Source organism: Triticum urartu, chromosome 4A (genome assembly GCF_056163025.1).
Source record: "Triticum urartu cultivar PI428250 chromosome 4A, HENAU_Tu73, whole genome shotgun sequence".
Lineage (NCBI taxonomy): Eukaryota > Viridiplantae > Streptophyta > Magnoliopsida > Poales > Poaceae > Triticum > Triticum urartu.
This window is the reverse complement of record NC_141876.1, coordinates 592,099,097-592,115,795: the sequence shown is the minus strand read 5'-3', so window position 1 is coordinate 592,115,795 and position 16,699 is coordinate 592,099,097. Positions and strand designations below refer to the sequence as shown.

At 47.9% G+C, this 16,699-nt stretch overlaps 3 protein-coding genes and 1 non-coding gene across 4 annotated transcripts; 2 read left to right on the top strand and 2 right to left on the bottom strand.

Annotated features, from left to right (window-relative positions):
- The first annotated feature begins 829 nt into the window (after positions 1-829).
- Positions 830-1,972, top strand: LOC147976947 (uncharacterized). Its single transcript, XM_087521037.1, has one exon. The coding sequence runs from the start codon at positions 830-832 to the stop codon at positions 1,970-1,972; it is 1,143 nt and encodes a 380-aa protein (XP_087377163.1).
- A 7,097-nt stretch (positions 1,973-9,069) lies between these two features.
- On the bottom strand, positions 9,070-9,142 carry TRNAK-CUU (transfer RNA lysine (anticodon CUU)). Its single transcript has one exon. It is a non-coding gene; the product is annotated as a tRNA-Lys (tRNA).
- Positions 9,143-9,993: 851 nt separating this feature from the next.
- LOC125553056 (pentatricopeptide repeat-containing protein At3g16610) lies at positions 9,994-12,780 on the bottom strand. The gene has a single exon (XM_048716808.2). The coding sequence runs from the start codon at positions 12,705-12,707 to the stop codon at positions 10,320-10,322; it is 2,388 nt and encodes a 795-aa protein (XP_048572765.2). The 5' UTR covers positions 12,708-12,780; the 3' UTR covers positions 9,994-10,319.
- A 2,565-nt stretch (positions 12,781-15,345) lies between these two features.
- LOC147976946 (putative F-box protein At4g17565) lies at positions 15,346-16,524 on the top strand. Its single transcript, XM_087521036.1, has one exon. The coding sequence runs from the start codon at positions 15,346-15,348 to the stop codon at positions 16,522-16,524; it is 1,179 nt and encodes a 392-aa protein (XP_087377162.1).
- Positions 16,525-16,699: the final 175 nt, after the last annotated feature.

The window sequence follows — 16,699 nt, the reverse complement described above, 5'->3', positions numbered from 1 at the left end:
TTGTATCTGGCTTTACATCACCGGCGGTTGGTAATGTAAATTTGCATCGTGAAGTGTTGTATTTTACATCACTTAGAGCAGGTGATGTAAAAATTTATACAGAGATACGTGATTCAGGACTATGGTTCAGCCGAACCTATGGTCTATGCCGTACGATTTAACATCCTACTACATGTAGATCTGTAACATGCATGCCAACGGCATTTTTTAGTCAACCATGCATAGATCCACATGAGTAGACATGCATGCCAACTGCATTTTTTAATCAACCATGCATGAATCCTCATGAATAGTGTCTAGAAATCAATGGTGTCGAGCATAGGTTCGGCTGAACCATGGTTCCGTAAAACATTTTCGAATTTATACATCTATATCAATCGTTCAAACAACGTTTTTAAGTTCTGATGATGTAAAATATAGTTATTTATGCATTTAGATCATCTATTAGAGATGCTCTGAACTTTTGGAGCAGATGTACATTGTTGATCGTCGCCGCTAGGGATTTGATCACACGTAGGACCTGGTCTTCAGTTTGGGACAAGGTGATATTTCCTTTGAGGCTCGTACTATACCAGATGTCATGCCCTCCCGCTGGTCTCCTGTTTGCCTACGTATGACCCGGTCGTACCACATTTTCTTTCCTGCGATAGATCATTGGTGATCTCTAATTGATTCGTACGTGCCCGCACTAACTACGCAACAAACAAGAAACCCTAGCACGCACGCACGCACAAACTCTTTCGCTTCTCTCCACCCCAGATTGTTGACGCAGACGGCGGCCGCCGGCGACGAACCGGAAGCGAGGCGCGCGCGTACAGGGAAGACGATCATGCGGCGGCGCTGGTCGTCCGCGTTCCCAGACGACCTCCTCGCCGTCGTGTACGGCATGGTCGCCTCCCCGCGCGGCCGCGCGCGCTTCGCCGCCGTCTGCCGGTCGTGGCGGGCCGCGTCGCGTGCGCCGCCGCCCGCCGCCGCGCTGCCGTGGCTGCTCCTCGAGCCCTACGACTGCAGCAGGACGAAGCGCGTGCACATCCCCGAGGACGGCGCCATGGTGCGGCTCCGGCTCCCCAAGAGGTGCAGTAGGCAGCTAGTCGGCTGCCATGACGGCGGCTGGGTCATATCAACCGCGCCGCTCAAAATCGTCAACCTCTTCTCCGGCGCAAAGGTGGAGCTCCCCAAGGAGTGGTGGGTGGTCTTCTCTGAGAGCAAAATTGTGTTCTCCAAGCCGCCCATGTCGGATGACTGCATCCTCGCCGCCATGACCGAGGACCATGGCATCGTGCTCTGCAGGGTTAACTGTCCCAACAGCGTCTGGACGGGGCAACGATATGAATCCCGCATGACAATGGAGGACATCACGTTTTGCAATGGGGAGCTGTATGGCGTCACAAAGTACGAAGGGGAAGCCATCAAGTTCGAGATAGGCGTGAATGAGGATGGCGCGCCCGTGGTCACTGCCGAGACCCGGCTCAGCTGCTCCATGTGGACGGATATCATCGGGTGGAAGACCAGTTACGTATTTGTTTTACGCGGCAAGCTTGCAATGGCGATGAGAACCTTGTGGTCACTAGACCATGAACCTTTCTTCAAGGTGTTTGAGCTCATCGACATCCATGGCGATGGACTAGCAGTGTCTTACAAACACAAGTGGATAGAGGTCACAAGCTTGGACGACCATGCCTTGTTCTTGGGGCGAACCTTCTCTATGGCGGTGCCCGTGCCGGCTCACAAAGGTGGCCATGTGGAGAGAAACCACATCTACCACTCATGTTGCTTGACTCAAAATGATATTGTCGCCGGTGATGCGTTAAGAACCTTCTCGAAAGACTTCAGCGACCAGACATATTACAGGGGAGACGACGAGAAGAAGGACAAAGCCAGCGATGGCGTGAAGAGGATCAAATCGACAGGATACTTCGTGAAGAGCAGTCCTTACGGTAGCACGTGGATTCTCCCTCCGATATGTAGCTAGTCTAAACTCTAGAGAGTCTCCGCCGGCGCTGGGAGGCGAAGAGGATGAGATGAGAGGAGAAGAGTGTGAGAGGAGAGGAGAAGAGGTGATGAAAGGAGAGTAGAGGATATACCATTTTAATTTGTATATAGACATGTCAATTAATGTGTAGTAGAGTTTAGCAGTATTGATAAAATAAAATAAAGGGTACAGAGAAAAGAATGAAAGGAAATTCTAAAATGAGAAGAAGTTGGTCGTACACAAATGTTATCTTTTGTTAAAATGTGGATATGCCTGGAAATATTTGCTAGTTATAGTTAATTGTTACTGTCCCCTAGACGGCGGCTAGGGTTTCATCTCCTCTCGGCGATTCCTGATCGCTGCTGAGTGCTATTTGGGTATCAGTGTTCAGAGAGAGTTCCCGTGTAGGATCGTGGTGATGGCGGCCCCCTCAGATGCTTGTTCGGCAACACGCGGTGGTTCTTGGGGAGGCAAGACGGGAGACCTAGATGACTTTTTTGGGCAACTCGATCTAGAGGACGAGGAGTTCGATGATCTGGTGGTCGAAGAGGAAGTGCCGGAGATCAACGATCGTGTACGATGGATGGCTCTTGCTCGTGTGCACACCAGCAAGACCTTTAGCCAATCGGCTTTCTTCAAAGATATGAGGGCGGCATGGAATCCGGCGCAGCCGGTCAGATTCCGCCCGGTGGGTGCCAATCTCTTCGTGGTGCAAGCTTTGTGCCTGGGTGACTGGGAGCGGATCATGTTTCAGGGACCATGGTTATTCAGATTGTGGGCAGTACTGTTGCACCCGTATGATGGTTTCAGTAGAGCAGAGGATGCTCATATTGTACACATGCCTATTTGGCTCCAGATACACAAGCTACCAGATGGGTATTGTAGCCAAGACATAGTGGAGAAGCTGATTCGTAAAGCTGGGGAAATCTTGGAGTTTAGGCTCTCGGGGAACTCCAGAGGTGACTATGTAAGAATCAGAGTTAAGCATGATGTCAGAGTACCACTTACTAAGCATGTTAGCATCATCAAAGGGAAAGAGAGACAGATTTTTGCAGTAAGATATGAGAAGCTTGCGTGTTTTTGCAAGCATTGTGGCAAGATTGGACATGAATTCAAAGAGTGTGATTCTGGTGTGTATACAGAGAAGGAATTAAAATTTGGGGACTGGCTATATGCAGATCCACCAAATATGAATAGAGCAGATAATAGAGGAGGAGGCAGTGGTGCAACTACTATTCCTAATGCTGTTGGTGGTGAGGTTCTCAGGGATACCGTGAGCAGTCCTATTAAGAATCGTGCTGATTGTTCTGGGTTTGCTGCTAATATAACTGTAGATCCGGCAAGTGAGAACATGGATGAGGACAAGGGTGAAAGGAAACGTCTAATGCTTGAGGACAATCAGGAAACTGGCAAGAGGAATTGAAGGAACACTTGTTGGCTATAACTTCTGGGAACGTTGAGGATAACCAGACTTCTTCCCCTACATCTAGCTCTAGTAAGAGAGTGCGGACAGGGTTGAACTCTGGTGTATTTTTAAGCACTTCGGCGGGTTCCTGAGAGGAGCCACGCCGGGAACAATGAATACCCTATTATGGAACTGCCGGGGAGGGGGGAATCGCCGGACAGTTCGTGAGGTGTTGGCCCTCGCCAAAACCAACTCCCCAAAGCTTGTCTTTCTTAGTGAGACAAGGCAAGCTGCTGAGAAGATGGAAAAATTGAGATGGAGGCTGGGTTTGAAAGGTTTTTGTGGAGTGAGTAGTTCTGGTTTGAGTGGTGGACTTGCATTATATTGGGATGAGGCTTTATTGGTAACAATATTGGAGTCTTGTCAACGTTTTATTGATGTAAGAGTGGATGATAGAGGAAGTGATAAGAAGTGGCGTATGACCTTTGTCTATGGCGAGCCAAGGGTAGAAAACCGTCACCTCATGTGGGATCATCTTACTCGTTTGAAAGCAATCTCGCAGGACCTGTGGCTCGTTTGTGGAGACTTTAACGAAGCCTTATGGCAGCATGAGCACATGTCCAAAAATCTCAGATCAGAGTCTCAAATGGCGGCGTTTCGGGACTGTCTTCAACTTTGTGAGTTGGAGGACTTGGGTTTTTCAGGAATGCCCTTCACATATGATAATGGGCACCTTGGTAACAGTAATGTGCGTGTACGTTTGGATCGGGTCTGTGCGGATGAAAACTGGCGGGATCTGTTTCCGTCAGCGAAAGTGTTACACCTGGTGTCTTCTTGCTCAGACCATTGCCCAATAATCATTGAGATGGTTCCGATGATTGTGGATCACAAGTGGAGAGGGACTGCTAGATACGAAATTATGTGGGAAAGGGATCCTACCCTGCCGGAAATTATTGCAAACGAATGGGAAAGGAACAAACCTCTTGGTAACTTGGGATCGGTGGCCACGTCGCAGAAGGAATTGTTGAGGAAGTTAAGGGAATGGAGCAGAACGAATTTTGCGCATGTTTTGCGAGATATTGAAAGACTGCGGTCTGAACTATCGGACCTACAGGGAAGTATTTCTGCCCGGTCTTTGATAAAACAGAAGATGAAGGAACTAGATGAGCTACTCTATAGGGAGGAAATGCTATGGTTGCAACGTTCACGAATAACTTGGTTGAAGGAAGGGGAGAGGAACACGGAGTACTTGCATCCAAGGGTCGTTTGGAGGGCTAGACGAAATCATATTCAGCGGCTGCGCAGAACGGATGGCACATGGTGCAATGCTCCCTCCGAGATGGAATTGATGACACGTTCCTATTTTCAGGAAGTGTTTACGAAGGACCCTACTCTAACTCATGATGTAGTGCTTGATTGTATACAAGAGAAGGTAACAGCAGAGATGAATGATATGTTGTGTGCTCCATTTTCCGAGAAGGAAATTTCAGATGCACTGTTCCAGATCGGTCCTTTAAAGGCTCCTGGTACGGATGGTTTTCCCGCTCGATTTTATCAACGTAACTGGGCAGTTGTGAAAGGTGAAATAATTGCAGCAGTGATGGATTTCTTCATAACGGGGGTGATGCCGGAAGGAGTAAATGACACGGCAATTGTTTTAATCCCCAAAGTTCAATTCCCAAAAGAACTCAAGGATTTCCGACCGATTAGCTTGTGTAATGTTATTTATAAGATAGTCTCCAAGTGCTTGGTTAACCGTTTGCGCCCTATTCTTTCTGCTTTAATTTCGGAGAACCAAAGTGCTTTTATTCCTGGGAGGCTAATCACGGACAACTCCATCATTGCATTCGAGTGTATGGATTATATTCAGTCAGTTGGAGATAATTCACCGGCATGTTGTGCATATAAATTGGACCTGTCCAAAGCATATGACAGGGTGGACTGGATTTTCCTTGAGAAGGCCCTAGGCAAGTGAGGTTTTTCTCAGAGATGGATTTCTTGGATCATGGCTTGTGTGTCTTCAGTGAAGTATTCTGTTAAATTAAATGGAAAACTTTTAGAGGCTTTTAACCCTTCCCGTGGCCTCAGACAAGGTGATCCTTTGTCCCCATTTCTATTTCTCTTTGTTGCTAATGCGTTATCTCGGTTGGTGAACAAAGCTGTTTCGGAGGAGGGTTTAGAAGGAGTTAAAATCTGTCGGCGTGCACCAACGATTTCACACTTGTTATTTGCGGACGATTCATTACTGTTCTTTCAAGCCACAGAACAGCAAGCTACTATGGTGAAAGGTTTGTTGAGCACTTATGCAAGGGCGACGGGTCAACTTATAAACCCATCAAAGTGTTCCATCCTTTTCTCTAGTAATTGTAATGAAGTGGTATCCTCTGAAGTGAAGAAGATCTTGGATGTTACAAGTGAAGTCTTTGAACCTAAATACCTTGGGTTACCAGTACCAGAAGGAAGAATGCACAAAGGAAGGTTTGAGACTACACAGGAAAGAATTCGTAAGAGGCTAGTTGACTGGAGTGAGCAGTTTATGTCTATAGGTAACAAGGAGATTTTGATCAAAGCAGTAGCTCAAGCGATACCCACTTATATTATCAGTGTTTTCCGATTACCTATGTCGGTTTGTGATGAACTCACCAAGATGATAAGGCAGTACTGGTGGGGAGTTGACAAGGGTAAAAGGAAATTGGCATGGTTGAGTTGGGATAAGTTGAGACTCCCCAAGTGCAAGGGGGGTATGGGGTTCAGAGACATGCGCGCTTTCAACCAAGATTAATTGAAACCCCTGACAGCTTATGCGCTCGTCTACTGAAATCAAAGTATTTTCCAAATGGCAGTCTACTGGATACTGTTTTCAGTGGACATTCTTCGGCTGTTTGGAAGGGCATATTGTATGGACTTGATCTTGTGAAGAGAGGTTATATCTGGAGGATAGGGGATGGAGCCTCAGTCAGAACGTGGAGGGATCCATGGATTCCCCGACGTGGTGATTTTAGACCGATTACTCCTAAGCGGAATTGTCGTTTTAACAGAGTTTCAGATTTTCTGGACAACAGTGGTGCTTGGATAATGGAATGTCTTGAGGAACATTTTTGGCCGATGGATATTGTGGAGATTGTTAAAATACGCACTTCCCCTCGCAACAGCAGTGATTTCATTGGATGGTTTCCTGACTCCTGAGGCACGTGGTATGTTTACGGTGAAGTCGGCGTATAAATTAGCAACTGAAGCTCATGACGAGGCTTTCGCTGGTGGGGCGTCTAGTGCCAGCCCAAATGGCAGCCGAACCATATGGAGCTCTATATGGAAGACTAATGTCCCACTTAAGATGAGGATCATGGCGTGGCGTACAGCAACAGGGTCTCTGGCCACTAACCTGGCCAAGAGTACAATATCCCAGGTGTTAGTACGTGTCCACTGTGTGGAGTTGAGCAAGAGAGCAGTTTTCATGCGTTTATTGCATGCAGGCATGCTCGGTGTGTATGGGAAGGTGTACGTAAGGTTTGGCCTTTACCTGATGATTCTATGCTAGTGGACATAGGAAAGGATTGGGTGCTTCAGCTTTTGGTAAAATGTTCAGAACATGTAAGAGACCTTGTAATTATGACTATATGGCGGATTTGGCAGCTACGCAATGACAGAACGCATGGGAAGGGTGAGTGCTCAGTGCAGGCAACAGTTGATTATCTGGACAGCTATTATAGATCTTTGAATCTTGTTAAGAAGTATAGCATGGAGGAGATTATAAAGGGGAAGATGGTGTCTGATGTGTGCAACCAGACTTGTAAGAACAATACCTGCCATACTCCTGTCAAGCATTGGCCTCCGCCATCGACAGGATGGGTAGCGCTTTCTGTGGACGGATCCTTCTCGGTTCACTGACGGGTGCGCGTCCGCTGGGATGGTACTTCGGAGTGAGAATGGTAAGTTGATCTTCGCTGCCTACAGATACATCTTCAACTATAATGATGCCTTAGAAGCAGAGATCCATGCGTTGATGCAAGGTATGGCATTGGCTATTCAGCACTCGGACAAGTCTGTCATTGCCCAATCAGATTCTATAAATGCCCTGGCCACTCTTGGAGGAAACACTTTGGTTAGATCGGCCTTCGGTCACTTAGATGCTGAGATTAAAGCTCTTATGGTTGATCGAGAGTTTGTTCCACTTAAGATTACTAGAGATCAAAATAGGGTAGCACATCAACTAGCTTTTTTATAGCCGTACTGAGGCTTGTACTGCGGTATGGTTGAATTCGACTCCTCCGTGTTGTGAGGATTTGATGGCTCGAGATTGTAACCCTATCATTATGAAATGAAACTCTCTTTTACCCCACAAAAAAAAATTTGTTACTGTACATTGTTAGCTAGCTAGATACTCCCTCCGTCCCAAAATTCTTGTCTTAAATTTGTCTAAATACGGATGTATCAGGTCACGTTTTAGTATTAGGTACATCCGTATCTAGACAAATATAAGACAAGAATTTTGGGACGGAGGGAGTATATTAGTTGCTAGTTCGAAGACCTGTTCTCTCTGAGAGTTTAGGCAAGTTGGCTTATGAGCTTGGACTTCCACCACCTGAGGGAATAGTGATCCCATTCCCATGTATGGCACGAGGAGCCAGGGAAATGTGGATTATCCATGCCAGAGTCGGAAGACCACAATCTTATCCAAGGACGAAAGACTAGAGCAGGCTATGCAAGCACGAGATTCCAGAGGATTTCTCATTTCTGAGTACTGAACTGGAGTAAATTTGCGTCCAACCTAGTATGAAGGAAGACAAGTCAATGGACGAACCCTTAATAATGCTCAAGTATCTATTTATGTTTATCTGAGCATATATACTGACCGCAGTTTACATGGGAAAATCAATCGTCTGAACCTACCTTATATATACTGACTGTTGCTCTATACTACTCCCTTCGTTCCATATTACTCGTCGCAGGGAGTACTACATAAGTCATAATTCAAGATCATTACTAAGTGGCAATTTCATAACCTTTTTTTCGTGTGCAGAAAATCCAACCAAATGGGACGAGGAACCGAGGCCCTCTTACCTACAAGCGCATCATCATCTTTTCGGCTCCGTCAAATCCTTATTTATGTGAACAGCTCTTCAAAAAAGAACCAACATTACACTTATCTAGTTCAATCAAGGGGACAAAACAGGTTGTGTTGATTTCAGTCAAGGCCTCGCAGCCTCTCTGTCGAAAGAAATATGGTTGCAGGTTGTGGCACTCACAAGACACCTGCTGATGGTGCTGCTTCCCCTGCTCCTTCGCCCAGGAGGTCAGGACCGCCGACGCCTACCGGATTGTGCACTGCTTCGGCGGAGATGATGACGACCGAGAAGAACATCCCAGCAGCAGCTCCCGGGTCCAGATGCAACGACCACTGAGGTTTGCAGGTGTTTTTGCTTCAGATAGTGGGGTGACCAACGTCAACCCCAGTATCAGTATAATACCCTCTGCTGTGCCTGTTGGGATACATAAACAGCAAGTAAGATGTATGGCTAGATCACTAGGCTTAACTGTACATCTGAAAATTCACCCCCTTTTTTTTGCATTGTTGTACATGCCAACAAGGCAGCACGCATGAAAATGCAGTTTGGGGCACTCTTGTTGGGCAAAATATCAGTACAGAGTTTGTTTGCAGCAGAACAAAAAAAGAAACAAAAAACAGGAAATGCGCCCACCGTGGGGCTCGAACCCACGACCACAAGGTTAAGAGCCTTGCGCTCTACCAACTGAGCTAGACGGGCTTGCTGAGTGCTTGCTTCCAAGTAGATATATAATCTCTGCCATTCACGTGCACAAAGAAGAGATTATCTGCAGTTTCTCTCTCTCTCAACAAAGAAGAGATCACCTGCAGAAAATGAGGGGGAAAATATTATGATGGATCAGCACACTGCTTCAAAGAAATGAAAGCCATGATGGCATCTTCAGAAAGCTCTGTCACCGAATGAATTCGAAGAAGAAAGAGAAGTGCGATGCCCCTTGGCTCCAGCGCCAATAGGACCATGGAATCTACTCCTACTAGAGGAACAACCCCTGACCGATAGAGAAAAATTATGCCTCTAGCTGGTTATCCCCGACAAATAAAAGCACACGCATTTTACAAATGATGATCAGATTTTTCTAATAGCTTGTTCCTGTTGCGCCTCAAATGCACGCCTTCTCTTCATAGTTAGGGCTGCCGCAGGGATCCCAGGAATTTCTCGCTGAACAAGTTCCTGATATCCATCATCTCTTGCAGTAAGAAGGTAGCATTAAGCCGCTAATGATGCTTTTGAACAGAAAGCAACTAATTATGTCAAAAGAAAGGTTGAGAAAATGGACAGATTACTATGATGGTTAAGAGTCTAACTTCACTTGCTGATTAGCTTTTCTAATCTCCAGGATAGGGAAGTGCGCAGGATCATATTTGAGACACCATTTCATTTCATCAACTGGACTATCTGATAGTTCAGAATTCTACAACTGATGATACTAAGCATGTACCTCTGGGATTTCTACTAAAAATGCAAGTTATATTTGTGTTATTCTAGCTTGACTGCGTACCAAATCCTTTGTAACATTGTTAATAGTTTCCTGTGACCTGGAGCGAAAGCACTAACGCCAACAACAATTCAGTGTCATCTTGGTTTGCAAATTGAAACCTACAGAATCAGATCTTATTTAGATCATACCATCATTATACTGAATTTGCTTGATTTGGAAGAATAGCACATTTACATGCCTTGAGATTTTCCTTTTGACTTCATGACACAATCACTTTGGATAACTCTTTGTGAGGGCAAAACTTGCAGGAACATAGAAACTTGGCACCTCAAAGGGCATTCTGTTGAAGTTCTAAATGCTCCACTATTGAAGGCATGCAACTGAATGACTGATACAAGACAAAACTGAGAGGTCATGTACCGGACTGTAGTATTGCTGTCACCAAAAATCTCCACAGCTGCATTGCCCATTCTTGAAATGATGAAATCTATTGGCATCTCTGACGATTATATCCCTTCTCCTGACTAAGCTCATGTACTTGATAACAGTATGGCAATCTCCACACACACGGAGATTCTTCGTAACAAAAATGGTCTTATCTTCACTAAGTGTGAGGACACCAAAAGCTATTGCTAGCTTTTCGCTGTGATAAAGAAGCGCCTTCTCCTTTTCCTCTTCCTCAAGATCTTGGAGAACAAAACTTGTATCAGCCTGGTAACCCAATTTATTAATATCTACCAGGATGTTATCCAGCTCTTGATATATCTCAGGTGACCGTGGATGAGATCTGTCCCCGCCAATAAATGCATGCAGAGAGCCATTTATCTCGATCCAACTGCAGCCAGGGCTCTTCTTGAACCCCTTCTCCTTCTGTATTATTCGAACTTCTGCTGCCTCGTCAAATCTCCCAGCCGCGCTGAACATGTTGGACAACAGAACAAAGTTACCAGTCCCCTCAGGTCCTAGTTTCTGGATCATCCTAGCTACTTGCTTTCCTAAATCGATGTTCTTATGAACCCGGCAAGCTGCAAGCAAGGCTCCCCATACACGAACATCTGCTTTCATTGGCATGCTCTGGATAAACTGATAGGCTTCATCAAGGAAACCCCCCCTCGCCAAAAGATCAACCATGCTGATATAGTGTTCCATCCTTGGAGTTATACCATACTTATGTGCCATCATGTGAAACCAGCGTTTCCCTTCAGTCACGAGCCCGGAATGGCTGCACGCCGAAATTAGGCAAATGAATGTGACGCCATCAGGTTCACAAGCGTGATTGTTCATGTCCAAGAACAGCGCAGTGGCTTCTTTCCCGAGCCCATGGATTCCGTATCCCGCAATCATAGTATTCCACGACACAATATCCCGAGCTGGCATGACATCAAAGATCTGTCTGGAGAGATCAATCCTTCCACACTTTGCATACATATCCATCAAGGCATTGCAGATAGAGGTCTCTGGTGCCATTCCACGAACTATGACGGAACCATGGCTGCACTTGCCATGCTGCAAAGCCGCCAGGTGTGCACACGCTGGGATGAGTGACACCATTGTGGCAACATCCGGCTGTACGTTGCAGGCCTGCATCTTCCTGAAGACGAGAAACGCTGCATCCGCCATGCCATTCTGCACATATCCTGATACGAGTGCACTGTAAGAGACCGTGTCCTTGGCCGCCATCTCATCAAAAAGGGCAGTAGCTTCGTCGATCAACCCAGCCTTGGCATACATCGAGAGGAGCGAGTTCCCGGCGGTCAGGTCAGAGTGGAGGCCAGATTTCGCAAGCAAGACATGAAGCTGTTTACCGATGTGGAGATCGGCCAGGCTGGCGCAGGCTCTGAGAGTGCTGGCGACGGAGGTCGGGGAAAGGAAGCCCAGTCCTTGTGCCAGCATGTCCTTGAACAGACCGAAGGCCTCCGTCATCCTGCCGCAAACCACAAAACCTCCAATGATGGCGCTCCAAGTAACATCGTTCCTGATGGGCATGGCCTCGAAGACCCTGCGTGCGTAGAGCAATTCCCCGCACTTTGCGTACATGTCCAGCAGCGCGGTGCCGACGAGCACCCCGTCCTTGTCGTGGAGAGAGGCACGGACGCTGTAGGCATGCACCGACTTTCCTTGACAGAGCGCGCTCTGCTGGGCGAGCAGCGGGAGGAGGGCGACGAGGGTGGAGGCGTTGGGCCTGAGGCTGGCGCATCCCTCCTGCATGCGGAGGAGGCACTCGAGCGCGTGGTGGTACATGCCGTGCAGCGCGTAGCCGGCAAGCATGGCGTTCCACGCGACGGCGTCCCTGGCGGGCATGGCGTGGAAGACGGCGGCGGCGGGGACGAAGCGGGCGCACTTCATGTAGAGGTCGATGAGGGCGGTGCACACGAAGAGGTCGGCGTGGAGGCCCGCGCGGGCGGCGTGGCGGTGGATGGCGCGGCCCGCGCGGAGGTCCTGGAGGGCGGAGCAGGCCTTGAGGACGAAGGGGAAGGTGTACTTGTTGGGCGGGCAGCGGGCGTCGCGGAGCATGGCAGCGTAGAGGGCGAGCGCGCCGGCGGCGTGGGCGGGGCCGCGCCAGGAGTAGGCCCGGATGAGGGAGTTGTACGCGCGGGCGTCCGGGTCCGGCATTCGGTCGAACAGGTGGCGGGCGCGCGTGAGGTCGCCCCGGGCGATGTGGTCATCGAGGTCGAGCTGCTGCTGCTGCTGCTGTTGCTGGAGGTGGCATGGGTCGGAAGGTGGCGCGGCGGTGGAGAGGAGGCGGGCGGCTGCCGGAGGAGGAGGCGGGCGGCGTGGTGGTGCGGCGGCCGGTTTGAGTTTGGTGGCGGGAAGTCGCGGCCGCATCGCATGGTTTCTTTGGAACTGGACGAGACCAGAGAGGAAAGAGAGAAGACTTTGCTTCGTTACGTTTTTTTAGCACACTTTCTTTCGTCTAGTGGCCAGAAAGGGCCCATGCTTTGTCTGCTTGGGCCACTTTGGTTAGTATATGGGTCCAAGTCCTCGTTTAACCAACCTTTTTCTCTAAAAATGTGGGGTTTTTTAACTACATTGACAAAGTCACCACAGATGCATTTATATATATACAAGAAAAAAAAAGATAAAATCACCACAGATGTATTTATTTATTTATTTATTTATTTATTGGAGAGGGAGACCATCATGGCTAGCTTTATTAATATCAAACAAGAATTACATCGTTCACTAGTTGGGGAATTGAGAACCCAGGAGGTTCATACATCTAACTTGTCTGACACTTATTACAAAAACTGAACTTAGCTAGCTCATCATGGGCTACTGAATTTGCTTCACGAAAGCAATGGGCAAAGATGACCACATATGCATTTACTTATACAAGAAAAAAATTGGTTTCACTGATGTTTCCCCTTTCAGTTTTGGGAAGGTTTCGGAAGATTCCGCTGTTTTTTTCTGTGATTTTCTAGCTGTTTTCTTTTGGTTTTCATTATTTCTATTTTTTGTTTTTATATCTTTAATTCATGAAAAAATTGTGTATTCAGGAACATATATTTTTTTAGCATTTTCTAAATTCATGGATATTTAAAAAAATGTTCTCAACATTTTTAAATTCATAGGCATTTTTTAAAAATGTTTTCTAAATTCATAGCTATTTCCACCTAGTGGAATATTTGCTATCACGGGAGTAGGAAGGAAGGCCACTTTGTCGAGCATTACGCTCAAGCCACATCGAGGGCACAACGAGTATAATCAACTCGTTGAGCTGGTTTGTGTTTCAACTGTTAGGTTGATCTCTCTCCCGTTCGAACCCAACGGGTCGAACGGGCCTCTGACTCGCGCCCTGATCGGGGGCGCCCAACCAAACGAAGGTTGGTGGGTCCTTGTGGCCCGCGCTATATAAACAGAGGTGAGAGCCGGGGCACGACTTGCGAGGTTGATAGTTGCCATAAACCCCATTGATAATTCCTTTCGATCTAGGGTTAGCGCGGCGCTCGCGGGAAGCTCCACCACCGCCGCCATCCACTCTCTGCCATCACCGGCCACCGTCACCATGACCGGCACCGGGAGTTCCTCATATGGACAAGGAGAAAGGTAGGTTCACCGGAAGATCTAGCCTACTCCGATCCAAAGAGATCTATCATCAACATCCAAGTAAAGGTTTGTTAAATCTTATTATTTCGGTGAAGTTTTGCAGAATATTCAAAGAGCAAGCCACTTTTCTAATCTTCCATACCTGGAAATTCGACAGGTGAATGGGGTACAAATTTTGGTTGCTCGGGTAGCACGTGATTAGTAGTTTTTTCTTTTTGGGGTTGTTTGGATAGATGGAATATAGAGAATCGGTTCTATATAAAACAAAAAAACTGTTTAACGGACTAAAACCACGTTTGGGTCTTCTAACTAATCCACGGATATGCAAAACTGGATTCCTATAAACCTGGAATTTCAGGTTTGTACAAAAACGACTATTAGTCATTTTTCTATAAACGCGATTCCTATATCTCTCTTGCTGATCCTCGTGGGCACGTTCATCAGCCAAAGAATTAGAATCTGCAGATGTGCCCGTGACAGGCGACAGCCTCGATGGGCTCTCACTAGTGTGCCACACCTCAACGACGTCATCCTCTAGCCGCCGACCGCCTGCCGCCTGCCGCCGCTTCTTCTGCGCCGTCCGTCTTGTTGTTGTCGCCGCCAAGGTCAGCTCCTTGAGCGTGTACATGCGTCGGAACTCGGAAGCCAGCAGATCAAATCGATCCAGCTTGTTCCCGTCGGTAGCTAGCTTCTAGATACACATGTGGGCGGCATCGTGTCGTGAGTTCTGCAGCCGGCCGATAGAATTGATCCAGCCATCGCTCTAGGCAGCAAGATTCTACATCTGTGTGCGTGTTCATGGCCGTAATTTCGTGCGTCCGGCAGCAGGCGAATCGAATTGATCGAGCGCTTGCCTCAGTAGCTAGCTTCTACATGAGCGTGTACACGGCTGTCCGGCGAGATCGATGAGTCAACTCTCCTGTATATGCGTACCTCGACGGAATGTGACGGGAAAATAAGAAGCTCACCGCAGAATAGGAAAAGTACTCTGAATCATTATCAAATAAGGAACTGACAAACACACTCTCCAACCCAAACATAGTCTTATACAAACTCATTCTTAACCGAAATAATAGTAAAACTGGTTTTGCTAAAAATCAGCTAAAAACTCATTTTCTATAAACCAACGCCTAATATTTGCTATCCAAACAACCCCTTTGTGACGATGCAAGTAGTAAAATTCCTGGACATGTATATTTACCAACAAAAATTATAGCATAGAAATATAAAGGTTTGATGCCATTGGTGGAGTACTACTCTACAATCCGTGTCGACGTGTCGTAACCGAGTAGGAGATACGTTGGATCTTTTTTCAGATGATGTTGGAGATTTCCAATCGATTTCGTGCATGTACCCAACAAACAAGTTAAACCTAGTTTGCGTTTTTCTCCACGATAGGTTTGTCCACTAACGATCGATGTCGAGGGAAAAGAAGCGTGCGCGTACAGCGAGGCCGGCCGCGCGGCGGCGCTGGTCGTCCGCGTTCCCGGACGACGTCCTCGCCGTTGTGTACCGCATGGTCACCTCCCTGCGCAACCGTGTGCGCTTCGCCGCCGTCTGCCGGTCGTGGCGGGCCGCGGCGCGAGGGGCGCCGCCCAGGGCCGCGCTGCCGTGGCTGCTCCTCGAGCCCTGCAATTGCAGCAGGTGGAAGCGCCTGCACTGCCCCGAGGATGGTGCCATGGTGTGGCTCCAGCTTCCCCGGGGCAGTAGGCGGCTCATCGGCTGCCATGACGGCGGCTGGGTCATCTCAACCGCGCCGCTCAGAATCGCCAACCTCTTCTCCGGCGCCAAGGTGACGCTCCCTGAGAAACCGGCGGGGGTCTTCTCCGAGAGCAAAGTTGTATTCTCCAACCCGCCCTCCTCGGGCGATTGTATCCTCGCCACCGTGAACGAGCACCGTGGCATCGCGCTTTGTAGGGTTGACGGTCCGGACAGCGTGTGGACGAGACAAGCATGCAGATCCTGCGGCACAATTGACGACATCACGTTTTGCAACGGCGAGCTGTATGGCCTCACGAAGTATAACGGGAAGGTAACCAAATTTGAGATGGGCGTGGATGAGCAGGGAGCGCCCGTGGTCACTGATGAGATCCATCTCATCTGCTCTGTGTGGATGGACAACATCGGGGAAAAGACCAGCTACATCTTTGATTTACGTGGCAAGCTTGCAATGGCCATTAGAACCCAGTGGTCACTAGACCACGAACCTTTCTTCAAGGTGTTTGAGCTCGTCGACATCCATGACGATGAACTAGCGGTGTCTGACAAGCACACGTGGATAGAGGTCACAAGCTTGGGTGATCACGCCTTGTTCTTAGGACAAACTTTCTCTAGGGCGGTGCCCGTGCCGGCAGACAAACTTGGTCACGTGGAGAGAAACCACATCTATTACTCTTGTTGCTTGAATCCAAGTGATGATGTCCCTAGTGGTGTGTTAAGAACGTTCTCGAATGGCTGCAGTCGCCAGAAATATTACAGGGGGGACGACAGGAAGAAGGACATCACCAACGATGACGTGAAGAGAATCAAATCAACAGGATATTTCGTCAAGGGCAGTCCTTACAGTAGCATGTGGATTCTCCCTCCGGATATGTAGCTAGTTTTTTTTTTTGCGAAAATTCTTGTATTACTCAAAACTCAGAATTACAATCACGGCGTACAATATCAAGGACTTCTCCGGGTCCTGACCCAAGCCATACCGCAGTATGAACTTGAACCCTACCAAAGTTGGCCATAAAATGACTAGCTAGATTTTGACTACGTCGAATATG